The sequence below is a fragment of the Asterias rubens genome, chromosome 13 (genome assembly GCF_902459465.1).
Source record: "Asterias rubens chromosome 13, eAstRub1.3, whole genome shotgun sequence".
NCBI classification, from domain to species: Eukaryota; Metazoa; Echinodermata; class Asteroidea; order Forcipulatida; family Asteriidae; genus Asterias; species Asterias rubens.
The window spans coordinates 6,113,978-6,135,117 of NC_047074.1; the positions used below are offsets into that span (position 1 = coordinate 6,113,978).

Consider the following 21,140-nt stretch of genomic DNA (forward strand, 5'->3'; position numbering starts at 1 on the left):
TTTTTCTTAAGCGGGCAGTTGCATGCCTGATATGTTCTACATGTATCTTCCGAATACGCGGCTGGCCAATTCAGGCCCAGTATGGTGCTAGCTTCCGTTCAGTTGTCAGTGTGTCAGCATGGACTGCTCCAAGTCTCCTTTCCTTCCCTGACCATCAGTTTAACCCTTAGAACGCCCACATCATTTTTAACTAAAAGAACCGTCATAGACCTTTCTTTTGTTGATAAACAAACCGCCTTGGTCGGCATTGTCGGCCGAATGTTAGTAATACACTAAATTGTAACAACAGATGTTTTAACAAAATTCAACATTTTCTGCAAACTTTCAATTAATTAAAATACCGCTCATAATTAAAGACTAGCGGGATGCCGCGCTTCGATCGGCAACCCCGCTAGAAAGCTCGACGTAAAAATGCTGTAAGTGTAGCGTTAAGCTTGGGCGATATCGATTTATTTTATTCACGATATATCGCCGACAATATATCGCGATATTCGATATAATCGCGATTAATGAAATTTGACATCATCAGTCTTCAAACTCCAAGTGAAATTTGTAGAAGAGACAGTCATAGCTTAAGAGAGGTGTTCTAATGACCTATTCTTCTGGTTTTACTCCAAACCTATGGGGTGCAAGATGTCTCAGCTAGCAAATACATCGCGAAATTTAATCGATATTGAGATATATCGCGATTATCGCAATTATCGCGATATATCGCGATATATCGATATTTCGATTAAAACCAAATCCATCCGATATCGAAATCGTTTCCAAATTAATATCGCGATATTCGATAATATCGTGATATCGCCCAAGCTTATGTAGCGTTGAGTACAGGGGAGGGCTAAAGTAGCTGGCCAGGGTCACAATACAAATCACTGTGGCAAACAACCCATCCTAAGTTAAGACGAATATTAGTGGTTTGTGAAATCGTACACTTGTCTGTCTTTTTTCGGTTTCGGCATTGTCGATTCCATCCATATTTTCCAGTTTCAAGCGGATCCCGATAGTGGTTCTTTCCCAGTCCCATTTATATCCCGTTTCATTTATTTTGTTAAGTTGATTATTTTCGGTCCTGTATAGTTTTCAAACCCCCTTTGCTTCCCCCCCCCCCTCACCCGCCTCGTTCATTTTCCCCCAACTCCCTGTCCCACCGTGTGCCCCTTCCCTATCCCGTCCCATATCTAACCCACGCCTTCGTGCCTCTCCCGTCCCCGCGATCCCCTGCATTGGCATTGTTCTTTGCTTGCCACTGTTTGCTCATAACTCATATTTTCCAGTTTCGCGCGGGTCCCGTTTGTGGTTTTTTTCCCGTTTGATGGGATTGATTCCCCCCCATTCAGTTTAATATTTTCCTGCCCCATGTCCCATATCACGATAGTTCCTTTTAATTTTGTTCAATCCCTACCCCAGCCCTGTTCATTTTCCCGGTCATTTCTATGTTTGCCGTTCCCCAGTCCTCCGTTCCACAGGTGTACCACTTTGTGCCCCTACCTCCTTTCCCCGTCCAAAATCTAACCCGTGTCTCCTTCCCGTCATCCCGCCCGTGAATTGTTCTTTGCACTTTTTGCGGGTCCCGCCAGTCAGGTGGATCTCCATTTCGTGTATTTTTCTCTGTCCAGTTTATTTTTTCCCTGTCCAATGTCATCATTAGTCCCTTTTTCTTTTTCCCCTTTCCGTATTATTTTTCCAGCCCTTTTACTAATGTTCCCTACATTTTTTGCCGTTCCCCCGCCCTCTTCCAACAGACGTACCACACTACATGCCCCTTCCATCTCCCTGTCCCCACAACATGCTCTAATAACCCCCCCCCCCCCCCCCCGAAATTTACCCCAGGATGCATCATTTTAGCAGGGTGCGGGCACCACTTGCCAAGCAACAATGGCGGCGCCCATGCGATTTAAGCGCTTTTATAATATAGATGCTACAGTATGTCAGATTTTTGGCCGATTTGACCCCAAAATTTTGATTTAAATTCAATAGGTATTTTGATGGGGGGTTGAGAAAGTTACAAGCTTTCATTTGAGCCATCGCTCGAAAAAGTCCGCCAATTATTAGTAGCAGAGAAATTAAGTGCTCAAAATTAGTTTTTGTCGGGATCCCGACAGTGCTCAAAATTAGTTTTTGTCGGGATCCCGACAATATAGCACGTGACCAATTCTTATGTGTTTTATAAGAAACGTTTTTAATTTTTGTCATTATGGTTCCTGACCATTAAAAGTAAATGTTAAACTTTTTTTCGTTAGAGCGGGTGATACTCTGAAATACCACTCACTCAAAAAAATCTATTTTTTAATGTTTGGGGCAAAAAATCTGACATAGCATCTTTAGTGTTTTGTTTTAAACAAAATCAACAAATTTGGTTACATTGTTACCAAAAATAAAATAAAAATTGCCCACCGAAAAGGTTTCATCAAACACTTTTTCAATTCACAATTCACGATGATCAAATCATGTGACTAAAACATTCTGCTGATCATTCTGGAAAAAAATACAGAGGCTTGAAGAAGCCATGTGCCAAATGCTTTCTAATATATTTGGAGAATTTTTTGACGTTTTATTGTACCATGCAACTCTCCTAATTTTTTAATTGTACGTGCCTTTCCTGCTCCTGACGATAGGGGGCGCTCCATATAGGAATTTACCAAATGAGTGAAGCAAACTAAACCCCCTTTAGAACATGGGCCATCAGCTTTACTATACATGTATGGCTCTGCTTTCTACCAAACTCTGCGCATTCAATCATCATTCTCTGCTTAACGTGCAAGCACTGAAATATCTGCGCAGGCTTCACCCTGCTAAGCTGTGAAACACATGCTTTATGTAAGCGCACAATTTACGGGCTTCTGAAGTGTCAATTCTTTGCTTACGGTGAAACAGAGTCATAAAATTTTTATGCCAGTTTTACAAGATTAATTTTACACAACAAGAAATAAGTGTAGGCCTAACCTACACAGAATAGGGCAAAATTTCATGGCTCTGATTACCACCAAACTCTGCGCTATACGATCACCATTCTCCGCTTACTGTGCAAGCACGGAACATAATGTGCTAGCTTAGAAGCACACAAGCATTGAAATCCGTGCTAAGCTTTGTAATATTACGCTTTACGTTAGCGCAGAATTTAAGCACTTGATCTTTGCTTCCAGAGCAGAGCCATGACATGCCTATCAGGATTTTTCATGTGAAGCAAGTTCCCTTCATGGTAGGCTGGATGACTAGGGAAATTTACTACTCGACTATTAAACCTCAAACCCAATTAATGGCACTTGTCGCGGCTAACTTTTGATCTCAAGATGCCTTGTGGCAATTTGTGCCGCAAGCACAATATTAATTTTGTTGTTGTGAATATAGTAAGTAGTAAGCGACACAACTGGTTCGCCAAACCAGTAAAGCACGGTTCATACAGGTACTTCCTGCGAATGCGAATCAAATTTTCAAGTCAAGGTGCTGTTTTCACAGCGAAAGTTTCGCAGGAGTTGAGCACAAGTGAACAGAAGCAAATTGTTTGTTGCATTCGCATTCGCATGAAGTATGAACCGACCTGACATATTTATAAGGCAAAGTAAACCCAACGTATAGAGCCTAGTGTTGACCATGTTGTTGTAGTCTTGTAACATTACATCATTCAATGTTTCACCACAAGACACATGAATTCAAGGCTATTTCAATTTTTCATTATTAAAAATGTGAAGGAATGAATGACTCAACTTGCCTACTCAGAATCATTTCGCTGATTTGGAATCAGTTTGCTCAATCTGAATTAAGTCACTTATTTTGGCTATCTGGCGATGACATTGCTCAAAATTATCCCCCAAAAATTCAAAATTCTACAGCTACATGTAAGGCGCAACGCCACATGTGTCGGTATATGTACATGTACATTGACACAATGACGTCATTTTGGTGCCTGTTGGAGTGTTCACACTATTCAAAGCATGAATGTGGGCTGGTAGAGCCATGCAGAAAAGACCAGTGTACATTGATACAGACCTTGTTAATATTATGAAGTACGACCAAATCAGCAGCCAAAAACGATGGTCCACGCACTGTCTGAAGATATTGCAACATGAACCCAGGCCCTCCTAGCCTGAACATCCGACATCCCGCAATGAGGATCCTTGCTGATGATAAACACAGGTTACGAGTCCAAGTCTAAGTCTTCAGGTGACTAGTACCAAAAGTAGCATCGCCTTTATTATACCTTGCGCAAATAATCCTGTCACACCCCGGAAGATGTTCTTGTTTCAAGGATCATATTTTCAAGGATAATTTTGTGTTTTGCAAATGAAATATTGGAAACAGACACATGAACCTAGAGACCAAACCTTCTCTTTTCAGAGCCAACACTCGCATAAGAGATTTACACATGTATGGTTGTACCCACAAGTTTACTATTTATTTATAGTTCCTTCCTAAAGTTCTTTTCCTAAAGTTCTTTTTCCATTTTTCGTTTAATTTGTTAATCTCGTTCATTAAATATTTGTTTAAAACAACTCTCCTTATCTTTAATGATGTAAGTTTTGTTTTCAAATCGTTTTTTTATTTGATACATTTAAATTGAATAATTGAAACAGACACATGAACCATCTCTTTTCTCGTTTAGTTGTCCTGAAAAGGACGGTTGGTTTTGTTGGCTCTTCAAAATTTATTTGAAGCTGTGTGTCAGGTGGCTGGTGGAGAGAGTACGCCAGATTTTATCCTCATCTTCAGGCTTGCAGAAAAAAACAACCGCACACCTTTTGAGCAACACCAAAACGCAGTGATTAAAATAAATTGGGTTGACTATGTTGATGGATAAGTTGGGTATGTTGGGGTGGTCAAATATTTTTGACAAACTCTTCGCTGAATCCTTTATGTAATGCTACGTCTCATAATAATTTTTTAAGCTAACGTCTAATAGAGGTGAGAAATAAATATGATTTGAACTTTTATTGTAAGTAGGATTTGAAACTTTGCATGGTGGAAGTAAGATATAGAAAAGTTTGCAGTAACACCATGTAAAAACAATCTCTAAATGAGTTGGGGTGGTTCTGAAAAGAACCGTTGGATTAACTCGACGTTTCGATAAGTATGCTCTGATCGTCTTCTGGAGAATGCTGGACTCTGATGCTGCATGCTGCTTAAGTACTGGGCGGCGGATCAGCGGTGATGCATGAAGGCGGGAAATAGAGGCGGGAACTTTTATTGTAACCATAATTTAAAACTCCTGTCCTACTTTTCAGTCACAAACGTCTAAAAAGAGGCAATACAAAAATTTATATTTGAATGTGAAACAAATGAAACAAACGAAAGTGCAACTCCTATAGTTAGGCCACCAAACATTGGTACTTATCCCATCCTTAAAAATATTACGTTAAATCTAAAGCACACTTTGGAGATATTCTGTACATAAACCCCCTCAAAGTTCACCACACAATAGAGGTTGGGTGAATGTTGGGTGAATGCAAATATTTGGGGTCAATGTCAGAGAGTGACATACGACGAAGTGGATCTGTTGCCGGGATGCTTTCTGGAAACTGGGAAGGATATGGAAATCTTCTACCGTGACTCAATAGCTAAAACTCAACATCTTCAAGACGGCCTACCTACCTATACTGCTACATGGCTGTGAGACATGGATCCTCACCAAGCACCTCGCTGCATACATGTATAAACAGTTATCACACAAACTGCCTCGGAATCATACTTGGAATAAAACGTCTCAACAGGGTTATATGTACCAACACCACTTTGTACAACATCAGCCACAAAGGTGCATTACATGTAACTCGGACCATCCAAAAACGACAACTCAGATAGGTTGGACACATCCTATGGAAACCCACCAACGAGCCACTCAACACGCTCTGTACTCCCCATTGCATGGCTGGCGCAAACAAGGTCGTCAGCGCCTGCTGTACCCTCTGTACATGTACATCGAAAGATTAGTCTCCCCAGATTTTCTGCTCTCCCCGCTTGAGATTCGGAGAATAGCACAAGACAGGGGAGAAGCTTGTGTCCGCCTGCTGTGCAGCCGACTGATGATGAATGCAGTTTGTACAATGACATTGATTGTCAATCGGATTACTGCATTTTCGCAACGCACTCCAGTAAATAGTGAATGAATCAATGCGCCGAGCCTCATTAATAATTTTGTAGGACCTCAGAACTGTCTGTAAATGACAGATTTGAGGGCCCAAACTTTCAGACTTGTGAAATATGGCCCATTAGGGCCTATTGTATCCTGGGGTAACTGACTCACAGTTTTGGGTGGTTTGGGTTAGGGTTACAGGTTTTTTTAGAGCACTTTTTCAAGTTTGACTGGTCTACTATTATACGCCGGGCGGCTTACAAGCTGAAAATTACGGTATTCAGTTTGTCAATAGCAATAGAATAGATTGGTTTTGAATGAACTAGACAGTCGATAAGGGAACATAGGCATTCGATGTATAGATGTAATGATTAGCGCTCAGTGAGGAAACGTAGGTATAATACCGGGTGCTCGACACAGATGCACTCCCCTTATACTGATTGGTGGATTAAGACTGACAACTGTTTAAGGATTTGGGTCGGGAATGAATGGGAAATTAATATGTGGAAAGGTTGACTGTTAAACCGAAAGAGAGCTAAATGCGAACTTGGCTACATATATACATGTACATATATATTTGTACTAGTCTGCAGTTACGTATCTTAAACAAAATACCAATGCATTTACACATGTTGTGTGAGAAAGAGCAGGCCTAGAAATTCTTTGTGTGCTTTTATAAAGTAATTTGTTTGTTTGTTGTTGTTTTCAGCCTTCGTGGGTTTTGAGACTAACAACAGGTATGTTGTCAAAAACACACTTGGTCAACAGGTTTACTATGCTGTGGAAGGTAAGCAAACTGTTACATCTGCAATCTTTTGAATTTCTAGATACTTTTCATATAGGATGTCCACAATGTTTTAAAAGGTCAATATTGATTGCAGTTAATCCTTTTTAGTAGAAATATGATTTTAAAGTCACCTGGAAATAGAATTAGTTTTTTCTTCATACAGTAGAGTATATGTTTCTGAACAATAAAATAATTTTTTGAGTAATTGTTATTAACGATTTATATGTTTAAAAAATTAAATAGTTGTGTGGGGGATGACTCCACCTACCCCTTTTGTGATGTCAATCGAGGAAGACTTTGCCTTGATCTATTGAACACACGTACTTGCAAGTACATTCAAGTCCTAGTCGTGAGTTTTACGTTTCGAAAAAGTTTTTTTCTTGCATTTTTCCGGCAATGTCGACCAGGTGGATGCAGCAAAACAACTAAAGATCGGGTCAGTTTGCAAAGTGGTCTGGTCCGACGTCTTTTCCAGAGCTGTGCCGTCGTGCTTCGAGAATCCAGAATACACTACACATTTTGACATAAAAAGAAAAGTTCTTTTCTAAAACATGACGTCATCCTAACAATTTTTCCAGCTAGTGGGGAAGTCGAAGAAGGTACCTGAAAGACGTAACGAACCTAAAGGAGCATTTGCCTAACGTGAAAAAAATCAGGTCGGGATGTAGAGCACCATGGCTTAGGCACAGCCCGGCCATTGGGTGAACAGTCACTGAGTGTGTCTGACCCTCCAATGTCTGGCAACTCGTCCCCGGAAGAGGACGAGTTGGCCTCAAGTGTTCAATGGCTCAAGAGGACAGGCCTGGGCCCAATTTCATAGAGCTGCTTATTTTAGATCATTTGCTTAAGCGAAAAAGAAGAAGGTGCTGACAAAATGGCGGGCGAAATAAATGCGGAGTGCACTCGAGTGGCGAGAAAAAAAAATTCATCACTTTCTGTGTCTGATATGTATTATTTGTAATGGTTCAAAGTGCCCCTTGAAAGGTTTACACACTAACTTGAAAGTAAACAAGAAGATAATAACGGGCTGCGCACCGTCCCGGATCAGTTTACAAGAGTCTCCACCCTAGCGACATTGGCCCGTAGGGCGAATGTCTTGGATGCACTGTTCCTTCCGTTCGGAGGGGCACGCAAGCGGCTTGATGCGCTCTTCTAACGGGATGGGACCTTTTTGCGGGGCAGTTTCAGGAATCTATGGAGGCCTAGGCCAGACGCCTTAAGGCCACAGATAAGATTAACCTCAAGATACCGCAGGCCTCCGCACCAGCGCCGAAGAAACACAAACAAGCCTCGTTTGTTATTTCCCGCTGACGCCCACAGAGACCAGCTCGTGGTGGGTTTGTGGGAACCCAGGAGCAGCAAATACACCCATGCCCACCCAAGGCAAGCAGCAGGGCCCAGTCGGGTCGCGGCTTCCATGCATCCACCCCCCAGTATTCCGGGGCGTGGCGGAAGTTAGTGGGGCAGGCCGTCCTGGTTTGCTCAAACAACGCTACAGTTGTAGCGTATATCAATCACCAAGGGGGCACCCGGTCGGCCCGGCTGTGCGCACTGGCCTGGGACCTAATCCACTGGTGCATGCAGCAGGGGATCGCCCTGTCGGCGGTCTACATCCCGGGGAAGGAGAATGTCACGGCTGACGCTCTCTCCCGGGGCTGGATCGTCCCGACAGAGTGGTCCCTCTGCCCCTATGTGGCCCAGTCGCTCTTCCTACTGATTGACCGGCCTCATGTGGACTTGTTCGCCTCTCGAAGGCACTCTGCATGTGGATGGGAGAGCGGGTAGAGCGGTGTTACTGGCGGCCAGCCAAGCTGTGAAGCCAGAACAAGCTTCAACTCGCCAGTCACGTGTTAAGGCGAGTCTTCCACGCTAACAATCTTTATTATTGTTTTGTTCACCCGTGGGGACGACAGCCCCTGTCCGTTCGGGCATGGACCACTATCGGGCCTAGCGGCCGCGAAGCCTTCTCTCAACTTTTGAGCACGTCGGGGTCCTTAAGACATCCAGTAGCACCACGTATACCCACCGCCTTTCCTCGGTGCGAGTCTTTGCAAATTAGTAATTCAACTCTACCGTTAAGTAGAGTGAAGTAGACTCCCCCCCCCCCCCCTAGAAGAAGTGTGGATGGGGTCTACGAACGAATACTTACTGGTAGAGTATCCCTCCCTCCTTCCCCACATACTCGGTCCTTGGGTGCTTACATTTGGTAGGGCTCATAGAAAAGAGGACGAATCCATGGCAAGCATGTCGCGGGGCATTGTGGGTAGGACGGTGGAGGGCGCGATTGTATGTGAAAGTCTTAGCATTATTGCCCCGCGGCATACATGTAGGGAACATGCAAGTATTCGTTCGTAAACCCCATCCACACTTCTGTGGAGGGGGGGGGGGGGATTTCATTCAAGCAGTGTTCAAACTGGCAAACTGCAGCGATTGCTATAGAGTAGCCAATGTTCGTCACATGTTGATGTGGTGATCCAGCCAAAACCTCCAGTTTGCTAAACAATCAATGTAAGAGCATGCATTTAAATCATTGGTTATTGGCCTACGGGCTACCTCATACACAATTCAAATTGTCACTGGTCCATTCAACATCACGTGCCAGATGCTACATTAATGTTGCTGTCTACCAAGCGCAGCTGAAGTATTCACCCACATCTCCTGGCTCTTCTTATTGGCCGACAGCCTTGTAGGGTCTGTGGTGAAGCCACTGACCTCATTACTATAATAAGCGAAGAGTTCCCACGGTCAGCTCATTACCATAATGCCCGCGAAAGACGAGACATGTTTACATCACACACCACCACCACGGACGCTCAGCGAGCATGATAGGGTCCAACGGTTTTGATAAGGAAAGTGCGTGTTTGGACGTCAAAATGAATGTCTACTTCACTCATACTTACCTGTAGAGCACAATACTATTTTTGCATATTTCCCTATACCGGCAGGTAATATCGCGAGTACTCGGTCCCCAGCATCGGCCAAAGATAGTGGGGCTGGCAAAACGCAAGGCTGTGTCCAAGGGGCGGGTTACCCGAGCCCCCAAGACAGAACTTAAGCCTAAGAAGGGTCGAGTTGGTAAGCAAGACGTTGTACCGGGTCTGATGCTTGCCACCGACCAAACCCAGAGCACCGGACAGCCCAGCGGGTTGTTAACCGGGTTTCCGGACCACGCAGTGCCCGCTAACCCAATGGGTGTTGGGGCACCGCGGGCCGGGGGAGGGCTAGACAGACTGTTGCCCCTGAGCGGGTCACGCTCAGATGGGCGCTCCACGGCATCGGGTTTCCGGTTTCATGCGGACTTCGAGGAGTTCTTTGCCATGTCAGTGCTACATGACTCTGTGAAAGATAAATTAGTCGCCGGCGGGCCCCTCCGCCAAGCCACCTCAGGCTAGAGGTAAGCCTTCATTTGTTATCCTTCAAGCCTGCACGCGGTGCTTTTCGGAACCGGGCAGCCAGCTCGGTGGGGACGCGTACCACGCAACCCCAACTGTTTGCTGGTCAACAACGCCCAGCTGCCGGTCGTGGCTTCCGAGCACCGGCCCCCCGCTACCTCTGGGGCTGGCGGAAGTGACGTGTCAGATTCGCGGCGGCCTCCCATCGTCGGACCCGTGGGGGACCGCTTCCGCGACTTTGCGGGGTCCTGGGCTAAGGTAACCTTTGACAGATGGGTGCTCAGTACAGTCGATCGCGGCTATGCCATCGATTTCACTGGCACCCCTCCGTCGGAAATGTTGGTTGGGCCGACGCTGATCCCGACCGACCCTTTCTCTCGAAGGGGAGATTACATCCCTCATCAAGAAAAAGGCGGTTCATGTTCTTCCATCGGGCGAAGTAAGGTCTGGGTTTATGTCGACCTTCTTCTTGGTCCCCAAGAAGGAGGCCGGCGTTTTCGGATGGACACTCTCAAAATTACATTAGAGTCCATCCGAACGCCGGCGTGGGCGGCAAGCCTGGATTTGAAGGCGCTTACCTTCACGTTCCCGTCTTTCGAGAGCACTGGAAATTCCTTCGGTTTCAATACAAAAATGTCCGGACCGAATTCTCAGTACTCCTGTTCGGCCTCTCCACCTCCCCTCGGGTCTTCACCCGATTAGTGAAGGTGGTAGGGGCCGCCAGGCGGGGGGGGGGGGGGGGGGGGTCGGTGTTCACCTACCTCGACAACTGGTCGATCGTGGGTCAATCCTGGGCCTCCACGGAAGCGGCTCTCGCGCTAAAGTGGCGGCTGGTAGCTGAGCTGGGGTTTCTCATAAACACCGAGAAATCCCAGCCGACCCCGTCCCAGTGCCCGACTTTTCTAAGGCCGTCACTCGACCTTGGGCCGGGCTTCGAGGGAACGCTTGATGAACCTCAAACAATGCGTTTCCCTCTTTTTGGGCCTGGCTCCGGCTGTTGGGGCTCATGGCCAGCATGGTGGACGCCATAAAGTTTTGCAGGCTTCGCATGAGGCCGATACAACTCCACCTGCTTTCCTTTTACCGACCCAGTCGCAACACCATCAGTCATTTGGTGCCGACTTCGGCGTGGCTGGACCCACACCTCCGGTGGTGGCTCCACGACGCAAACCTCTTGGGGGGTCTGGCTTTCCGCAAGCCCCGACCGTCATTGACTGTCACAACGGACGCGTCTCTGTCGGGCTGGGGGGCTACCCTGGGCCAACGCCAGGTGGCCGGGTGTTGGGGCCCCGAGCACAGCTCGGCCCACATCAATGTACTCGAGCTGCTAGCAGTGACCTACGCTCTCGAGTGTTTGCGGAGGGTGGTGGTTGGCCAGGCGGTGTTGGTTCAATCCGACAACACCACCGTCGTGTCAGACATCAACCCCCAGTTGTGCGCACACACCTGGGCGCTGCTCCACTGGTGCATGCACAACGAGGTCTCCCTTACGGCGATTCATCTCCCGGGCGAAGAGAACGTCACAGCAAATGCTCTGTCCAGGGGGTGGATCCACCCCACAGAGTGGACGCTGCGTCCTCAGGTTGCGCAACTATTGTTCCAACTGATCGACCGCCCACACGTCGATCTGTTTGCTTCAAGCAACAACCACCAACTCCCGACGTACTGCATGATTGGCGGACGGACGCTCTGGCTGTCCAGTGGGACGGGCTTCTAGCGTATGCTTTGCCCCCGATCTCGCTTCTCGCCCGGGTCATCACCAAACTGGAGCAGGAGGAGTGCAAAATCCTCCTTATAGCCCCTTTTTGGCCCCGCCAACCATGGTTCACCCGCCTTACCAGGCTACTGGTGCACCGCCCGGTGGTTCTTCCCCAGAGGGCAGACATCTTGTTCCAACCCAGCTCGGGCCTACTGCACCCAGCCCCCCAACATCTCCACCTGACGTGCTGGGTGCTGTCACGCAGTCACTCTGCGCAGCAGGCCTTTCACGACGAGCTGCGGAAATTGCAGCATGTAGCCAGCGGGCATCCACCAGAAAGGTGTATGACAGCAGGCTACGACATTTTTACTGATGGTGCAGGCAGCGGTCTCTACATCCCCCCGATACTAATGTAGGGGAGGTAACAGATTTCTTGGTCTACCTTTTTGAGGACAATCTCAAGACGGGTACGATTAAGAAGATGGGTCCTCCGTCTCCGTCAGCCGGGCTCTTAGCCAGCTGCTTTAGGGGATGTTTGTGTCACGGCCTCCGGTACGGAGGCTGTTTTAGCGTTCTAACCACGCTAAAGGGACTGCCTTATGAACCAATGGCTAGCGCAACGCTGTTGCAACTATCCATTAAATTGACTTTCTTGTTAGCCGTGGCTACGTCAAGGCATCGCAGTGAGCTTCACTCCCTGACGACCGAGCCAGGCCACATCCGGTGGGAACCGGGTGGGGTTCGTCTGATACCCGCGACGGGTTTTCTGACCAACAACCAGTCTGACACGTTTTTGCCTCCAGATATCTTTGTGCCAGACATTAAGTCCCACTCGTCGGTCCGGAAAGACAAGCTATGGTGCCCAGTCAGGGCACTTAAGTGGTATGTCAGCCGAATGGCCCTGCGTCCCGGGACACGATTACTCGATGGCTCGTCGCTGCGATACACTCAGACGCTCAGACGTCGGAGAGGGTTAATGCCCGACGAAATTCGGGCGGCCTCCACATCATGGGCATTTTTTAAAGGTGTTTGTTTGAGTGATATTACACAGGCAGCCTGCTGGAAGACCCCAAATACATTCACAGACTGTTATTTGAGGGATGTACTCCGGACAGAGGGCAGAGCGGGGAGGACGATTCTAGCGGCTGCTAGCAGAGCGTCGACCCAGCCAGGAACTTCCCACCAATAGGTGAGTTCCCATTTTGCTCACTGTTCTCTGATCACTGATTCTGTGTTTTTTAATGTGAATACATAATAGCTTACTATAATGTAATTGTTTTCACTCCCGTTGTTGGTACGTACGCGCCGCCGGGTTTGATTTCGCAGTCAGGTGTTCAGGGGCGCAATATATTACCCTGACATCTCGCATACCCACCACCTGTGCTCTACAGGTAAGTATGAGTGAAGTAGACTCCCCCCCCCCCCACAGAAGTTTGGGCGGGGTCTACGAGGGAATACTTACCTGTAGAGCATCCCTCCCTCCGTCCCCACAGTTCTCGATGTCTCGGGGTTCCTTAATTGGCGCACGAGAAAAGAGGAGGATCACGTGGTACCCTGCGGGGCACTATGGGGCGGCCAATAGAGGGCGCTATTTAATTCTTAGCAATATTACCTGCCGGTATAGGGAAATATGCAAAACAAGTATTGTGCTCTACAAGTAAGTATTCCCTCGTAGACCCTGCCCACACTTCTGTGGGAGGGAAATTCATTTGCCTCACATCCTGTGTTGTCTGATAGGTCTGACGAAAGATATACATATTCATGGGCTGCATACTAGCATATATCCGAGAGCCCCCCAATTTTTTCCCACTAATGGAAATTTGTTCATGAAACACATTAAACCCGGAAGTTACAGACCCGACAAGGCTGTCGGCCTGACGGCCTCCGCATGCGGTTAGTGGTACAAGTGCGGATGACTTGTCTGCACAGTAGTCGTACGATGTGACAGTGTGTATACGGGTGGGTCATGCGGTGTGATCGCACGCACAGGGTATACGGGTGGGTTTACAGCGGCGTCTTTTTGGAGCAAATAATGCGACTGCCTTGAGCAAGGCTATAATTGTGAAAGAGAAAGAGTTAACATTGTTTCTGCTTCACATAGCAAGTCACCCTTGTTTACAGAATTCCTCAGGTTTAAGAGCTAAAGTGATTAAGTTCATCTACATGATGTTTAAGGCATTCTTGATTTCATTACAAGAAATGTACAGTAAAAATGACAATACATTTTTTTAAGGCTAGAGGGTTTGTCACCTGACAAACAGTACATGTAGGTCTAGGTGTTTAGGAACTACATACTGTAAGCCTACATAAAACTCTAAGTTTACAAATTGACAACCTGTTTTCTTTATACAAAATTTCATCAATGTTAACAGAATGAACTTGTTTTACAGATACAAACTGTTGCACTCGCAATTGCTTTGGAAATTGTAGATGTTTTGATATGAAGATCTTGGATAATGCTACGCGTGAAGTGGTGCATTTAAATCGTGGCTTAAGATGTACAAGCTGCTGGTGTCCATGGTAAACAATTTTTTTTTCTTATTTCAAGAAAATTATATCGTTGTGTCAGTGCAAAAATGTTGTATCTCGGTTTTTCGTGATTCTGAAAAACACATTATTTGCAGCCGTTATTACTTACCTCACAATTTAACAAATAACAACCTGACCTAGTGTAAATGTAGGTCGATTTAAAACATTATATTTTCCCCATGTTTAGACTTAAATTACACTGAACGTTTTGACACTTTTAAAAAGAACATATGACAACGCTCTTTGTAGTATTGTGTTATTTTGTTTTAGTTATAACACCATATATCGGATATATGACGCTATTGCACGATGCTATGGTGGTTTTTGCAATAAAGTTGTGACACCGAGATACAACAGTACTGCACGAAGATACAACAAACTTTCGCAAACATCGCTGAGAGTGGTTGATGCAATAGCACAGTGTACTATCAAAAATACAGTAAATTAAATTGGTAAACATTTACATTGGATTACATGTAGTATTACATATGTACATTACCCATCATTGGTGCAGAACCACAGCAAGTGCACTTCAAAAGAAGAATGCCATCTTCTTTGAAATATGGCTACAACCTCAAATGTAATTTTTGGCGAGCTGCTTTAGCAGAATGTAAGCCTATGTAATACCGAAATAATGTTGAAGTTTTTGGAATAAAAAAGAATGTTAAAGTTTTTTGGAATATAAAAGAATGTTAAAGTTTATTAAACTTCTTATTGCAACGATATTCTGACTTGAAACTTAAATCAAATGTTTCAGATAACGTAATAAAAAGATAAAACTCAAAGAGTGCATCACTGGTTCCAGTTGAATGAGCTGTTTGGGTTACTGTTTGTAAGTGGTCTGTGAATTTATAATGGCCTTGGTTGGTTATCACAGGTTTCTCAATGCAACAAACAATTTGGTTTGTGATGTAAAAAGTGTATCACAACACAAAAAAAACCTTCTTGATCACCAATTTCCTTGACCTGGATACATTTCACTGCATATTACAATGCACACCACTGACCATACATTGCTACCCTGATTTGTAAGGCAGCATTCTGTATTAATCATGTTTCTTCTTTCTCAAGGAAAATGGTGTCAATAGGACATCATCTTTTTGCTTTTGGTCGATCTTTTGGGAGATTGTTCTGTGCTCTTCTTGAAATCCTCGTATTTTCAGTTTGTCAACATAATATCTTTTCAGCCCTAGGCATTGGTCCACAATTTGTGGGGAGTAAATTATTTCAATGCCATTATTATTATTATTATTATTTATTCGACCAATACAACGTACAACAAACAAGTTACAATAGCACAAGACAGAACATTAACGGGGAAAAAAAACAATTATAAAAAAGCAAGAAGTAAGGATAATAAATACAGAATTAAATAAAGGAATAAGTAATGTTAAATTAAATTAACTTAAATAAATTATTTGAAAAAGAAAACAAAAGCAAAAAATAAACACAATAAGAGGGCGGCTGAGGGCGGAGCATGCAGGAGGAAAACAGAACCAAATGGGAACGACAACCAGAAGGGATAAAAAACAAAGACAAATCATGCGGGTCAGGGGTAACAAAAGTAAACCAAATTACTGTTGCTCGGAAGCATGCTGCCCCACGCATGACCAACAAACACAATGAACTCAGAAACAACAAAAGGGAAGGGAAACCAAACGGGATCGTTCACGACCTGCATGCAAACAAATTGAACATCTATTACGCTGTGTGGTTTAAACAATGATCCTTAAGGAGGCGGAGAAATGTCATAAGAGGACAAATTACAGCAGCTTCGCGAATGACGGGTGGTATCGTGTCCCACAATCTGGGAAATCGATGGGAGGGTGAATGGAACAATGAGTCGGTACGAGCTGAAAGATGGCGGAATGTGAGTGAGTCAAGATGACGAGGATTAATGAAAACCCCGGTAAGAATGGATTCGCAGTGAGCAGTGCCATGTAAAACCTTGAACACAAAGGCACTGAGCAAGTAATTACGCCTGTTAGTTAGAGGATGCCAGTGAAGATGCTGCAATCTGTCCTCATAAGACATTACTCCGCGCCTTTGTTTAAGAGCAAGCCAGGTGGCAGTTCTTTGAACCATTTCAAGCTGATTTTGTTGTGATAATGTAAACGGATGCCATGCTGGGAGACCATACTCTAAAATTGGGAGAACAAGAGATTTGTACAGTGAGAAAATTGCGTTAGTGGAGGACCCTCTAGCAACTGTTCTGATGAAACCTAACATGCGGTTGGCTCTGGCAACTACTGAGGAGGTATGAGTAGCCCATGAAAGTTTGGAATCAAGTGTAAGCCCTAGGTACTGAAACGACTTGGTAGATTCTATTGGAAGAGTACCTAGGTTGTACAATATTGGGTAAAGTTTCCTGCATCTTGTGATATGCATGACCTTGGTTTTACTAATGTTGAATGTCATTTCATTGACATTGGACCAGTTAGCAAGCTTATCCAAGTCAGATTGGAGCACAAGTTCGTCGGCGTTTTCTATTGTGCGGTACAGAAGAATGTCATCGGCAAATAACACACAACTGGATGAAGTTGAATGGGATATGTCATTAACAAAAAGATTGAATAGTAACGGCCCTAATACACTGCCTTGAGAAACACCAGAAGTAATGTTAACCCAAGAGGAGACTCCGCCCCTAAAGAGAACCCGTTGCTTGCGGTCTGTCAGGAAAGACCGAATCCAACACCACAACTTGCCCCGAACATTGAAAGAGGTAGCAAGTTTTTCAAGTAGGATGTGGTGTGGCATTGTGTCAAAGGCTTTTGACATGTCCAAGAAAATGGCATCTACTCTAGGGGGGCGGCGTCTATCAAGGGTGGATGACGAAAATTGAATAATGTTCACCAGTTGGGTAACGCAACTCCTGTGTTTTACAAAGCCGTGCTGATAGGGATTTAGGAGAGCAAAGGTGTTTAAGTGATTATTTAATACAACAGTTAAAATGCGTTCAAGAACGTTACATACATGTAACACAGAAGTCAGAGCAACAGGCCTATAATTAGTTAACAATACCTTATCCCCTTTCTTGTGAACTGGTGTAATGTTAGCACACCGCCAAGCATCAGGCAGTTGACCGATGCTCAGCGATGCGTTAAACAATAAGCCAAGAGGATGAGCTATTTCGGAGGAGATTTTGTTCAGAACGTTAGGCAAGATACAATCAGGTCCAGGAGATTTATTAGAGGGGAGCTGTTTAAGCAACGCAGCAATTTGGTTGGCAGAAACTGAAATGTGAGACAACTCAGGAATATGCAGTGAGCAGGGCGGGGGGAGGTTGGGAACCGGACCTGATTGTTTACAAACAGAACAGAAGTAATCACTGAATGCAGATGAAATTATGTCAGGGCTGGTTATTTTACAGTTATTATGATAAAATGATGGAGGCGGGGGCGATTGGTGAAGACTAAATCAATGATGGACCCCGAGTTAGGATTGTTTTGACTTGGTCTAGTGAATGACTGGACGAGCTGTTCCAGGTTGAAGTCACTGGCGATGTCAAGAAGTCGGGTACGATGGTGGTTGCCCGTGATCGAAGGGGTGAGATCGACATTGAAATCGCCTAAAAGAAGACAGCCGTCAAATGAGTCAATGTTGTGGGTTTCCATGGCCTGACCGAGCTTTGCCCAGTAAGCCACAGAAGAAGATGGTGGTCTGTAGAGTAGGCCCAGCAAGAAAGATTCTGAGCCGAGCTTTATGGAGATCCATACAAGTTCAAGGTCATCAGCAGGCTCAGGAGTGGGTAGCCGGACGGGGGACAATGAAGTTTTAACTGCTGCCAAAACACCACCACCACGGCGTCCTTGGTGCCGGTCTTTTCGTATGATGACGTAATCATCAGAAAAGCCAAGAACACTATCAAGATCGTTAGAAGAAAGCCAGGTTTCTGTGAGACAAATTATGTCGGCAGGGGTTGTTTTGAGGTAAATTTCAAGTTCTTGACACTTGTTACGAATGCTCCGTGAGTTACACAGTAAGCAAGAGATGTTTTTGTGGCCGACAGTAGCACTTGGGCCGGGATTTGGGCTTACGTCACTGCAGGTCAAAATAGGCAACGTGAACGTAGCATCTGAGTTCATATAGAAGGGAATTCGAGCCTTAAAATAACCCTTGATGACACTGACTGGTGGATAAGACATAGTTTTTGGAGAGTGAATAACGGGTAATGAAGTAGCAACAGAGACAGACAGTATGGCGATGGTCAGCCATATTGGCGTTCTATACTTTAGCATTGTTGCTCTATTGTTCAAGTGCATTGTGACGTACCCTGCTTACCCCATGTAGTTCTGATTGACAGCTAGTCCCTTTGTGATCGATGCGATGGGGTGATGAGAACTCAAATCAAAAAGATACTGGAATCTCTTTGTATCAAGGGTTGCAGACAACCAGATGTTTCTGAAAAGTGTCTATGATGATAACTGAATGAGCATTTAGGTGATCAGGAAGCAGAAGCAAGTCGAAACCCCCAAAATCGTCAAAATGGTGGAACTTCTGAAGACAACATTCGTAAAAGATGTTCTCAGTGTAACGCCCTCAACGTATTCTCAACTTCACATTTCTACTCAAAATTCTCAGAAATGTTGCTTTTCTTTATTTTATTTCATAAAACATTAAGACTCTGTACAAATGATGAAACGAAACTAGAAGTTACAGATTGGAATGGCACATGTACAACATGTGTTTGAGCATATGCTTTGGTAAAATGCATTGTGGGTAGGGCATAAGTGGCATCTGCAGAGCCCCAGATCTCTGTACTCATGTAATATTTTCCTCTAGTAAGTTATAATCAAGATATCCAGCTTTGCTGACCTCTTAGCGTCCTCCTCTTGAAAACAAGATGTGGTCAGTTGCATTACATTACATTACATGGTCAGTCGCTTAACCGATTAGTTGCATTACACTTTTTGATGACTCGTTATTAAAATATACCAACTATAGTGTTGATTTCTTTTCTCATTTCAGACATGGTAATAAGGGTAGAAGCATATTTTGAAATGCCATGAAGATAGTCGGTGGATTTTTCTTGCAATTGAAATAACTTCATCTCTCGGTCAGTCGCATTACATCCGGTTTAAGCTCCCACAAGTACACTCACACATTGCTTAAATGAGAAACACGAATCAAAATTAATTCAGGATTTTAAAAAGTTGTACCTGCTGCTAATCACAATTGTTAAAATTTTGCTCAGATGTTCAAATGTCCTTCCCACAAAAATTTCCTTCCCACACAAGAAATATAACATGTAAAGGTGTGTTAATCTTTTAGTTTCACAACGCTGAGTTTCCTTATTTTTGGTTAAAAAAAATAGTAATTTTTTATTTTGTGGTTTCCGATGCAAAAAAGTGTCATAAAGTGTTTTCAAGTTTTGTTGTTGAAAAAATAATTATGATTCTTTATTAGTTACAATTTTCTTTTTATTTTAACTCATTGCTGAATCGACGATCTTTGTAATTTCTGGGGGAAAAAATTCCCAAACTTGAATTTTGTTATGCTGACTGCCCAATTTGTTAACCGTTCTGGACGTATCGCGTGGTTTCCGAGGGGGATTTCCCAGTTACGTCCGAAACAGGGGATAAAAACCAACCTTTTTAAAATGCTTTTTAAAAATCTTTATATTTCAATTCATTAACCCTACAGTGGTACATGTTACATAAGTTAAGAATTGAGTAGTTTTGATTCGATCGTGATGTTTGATTTCTTTTTATTTTCGGTACCATACTGGGCTTCCGCCAAATTTTTGTTACGTCACCAACTTCTGTGCCTAATTAATACGTGTTCGTGAAAACGCAAAAGCCGGAGCACCCACTTTTGGCACCTTGCCAAGGGATAATTACACGTGGTAGAGCAATACACTTTTCTGCACTTTGTGAAAACGCAATTCCGGGTGGTGCTTATTTTTTTGTCCTTTTAAGTTTTTTGCTCGTCGTGAAAACGCAAAAGCCGGCGCGCTCATGATTGGCACTGTGCCAGCTTTACAATCAACGTGGTAAGGTATAACAAAAAATTCCAAAAAGGTTTTTGGCTCTTCGTAAAAACATAATTCCAGGTTCGTGAGGTTTTTGTCATTCATCAAATTAGCGTAATTAGGAAACTACACAATTTGGAGACCTATAACTTTGTAAATAGTTAGATCCCGATCACAATAGTCAAATCCACCAAAAAAATTCAAAATCAGTTTTTTATCGAATTTTAAGGTTTTTGGCCCTTCGTGAAATTGGTGACGATTTGTAATCTACATTTTATTAAAATGTTTGATCCTAAACATGATAAACTTGCCATTAAATATTAAATAAACACCTTTTAATTAATTTAGGAAATAACAAAGAATATTTTTTTTGCTTGTGCCTGGGCCTTGTCTTTTGTCTGTGTGTACTGTGTGTGAACGAATTTTGTTTTTATTTGATAAAAAAATAGTTTATGACACAGAGAGTTACATTGGGTTTTTTTTTGTGGGGAGGGGGGGATAGTATGGAAATATTGACTGCTATGAGGGGCACAGTTGAAATTATAGGCCAAAGGTGATGTCAAAACCATGAATATGCCTGAAGCAGTACTGTACTACTGTACGGTCATGACTGTAGACATGGTAGTACTAAAGAGAGTCTGACTATGGGAGACATGGAGACGAGAGCCTAAACTTGTTAAATTTTCCAGAAC

At 44.1% G+C, this 21,140-nt stretch overlaps 1 protein-coding gene across 2 annotated transcripts in view; it reads left to right on the forward strand.

Annotated features, from left to right (window-relative positions):
• LOC117298818 (phospholipid scramblase 1-like) overlaps nucleotides 1-21,140 on the forward strand; it is a 49,228-nt gene that overhangs the window by 11,669 nt on the left and 16,419 nt on the right. For both annotated transcript variants that reach the window (XM_033782156.1, XM_033782155.1), the window contains exons 3-4: nucleotides 6,780-6,857; nucleotides 14,339-14,468. In XM_033782156.1, the coding sequence (XP_033638047.1) occupies nucleotides 6,780-6,857; nucleotides 14,339-14,468 (208 nt within the window). The remainder of the gene's footprint in view (nucleotides 1-6,779; nucleotides 6,858-14,338; nucleotides 14,469-21,140) is intronic.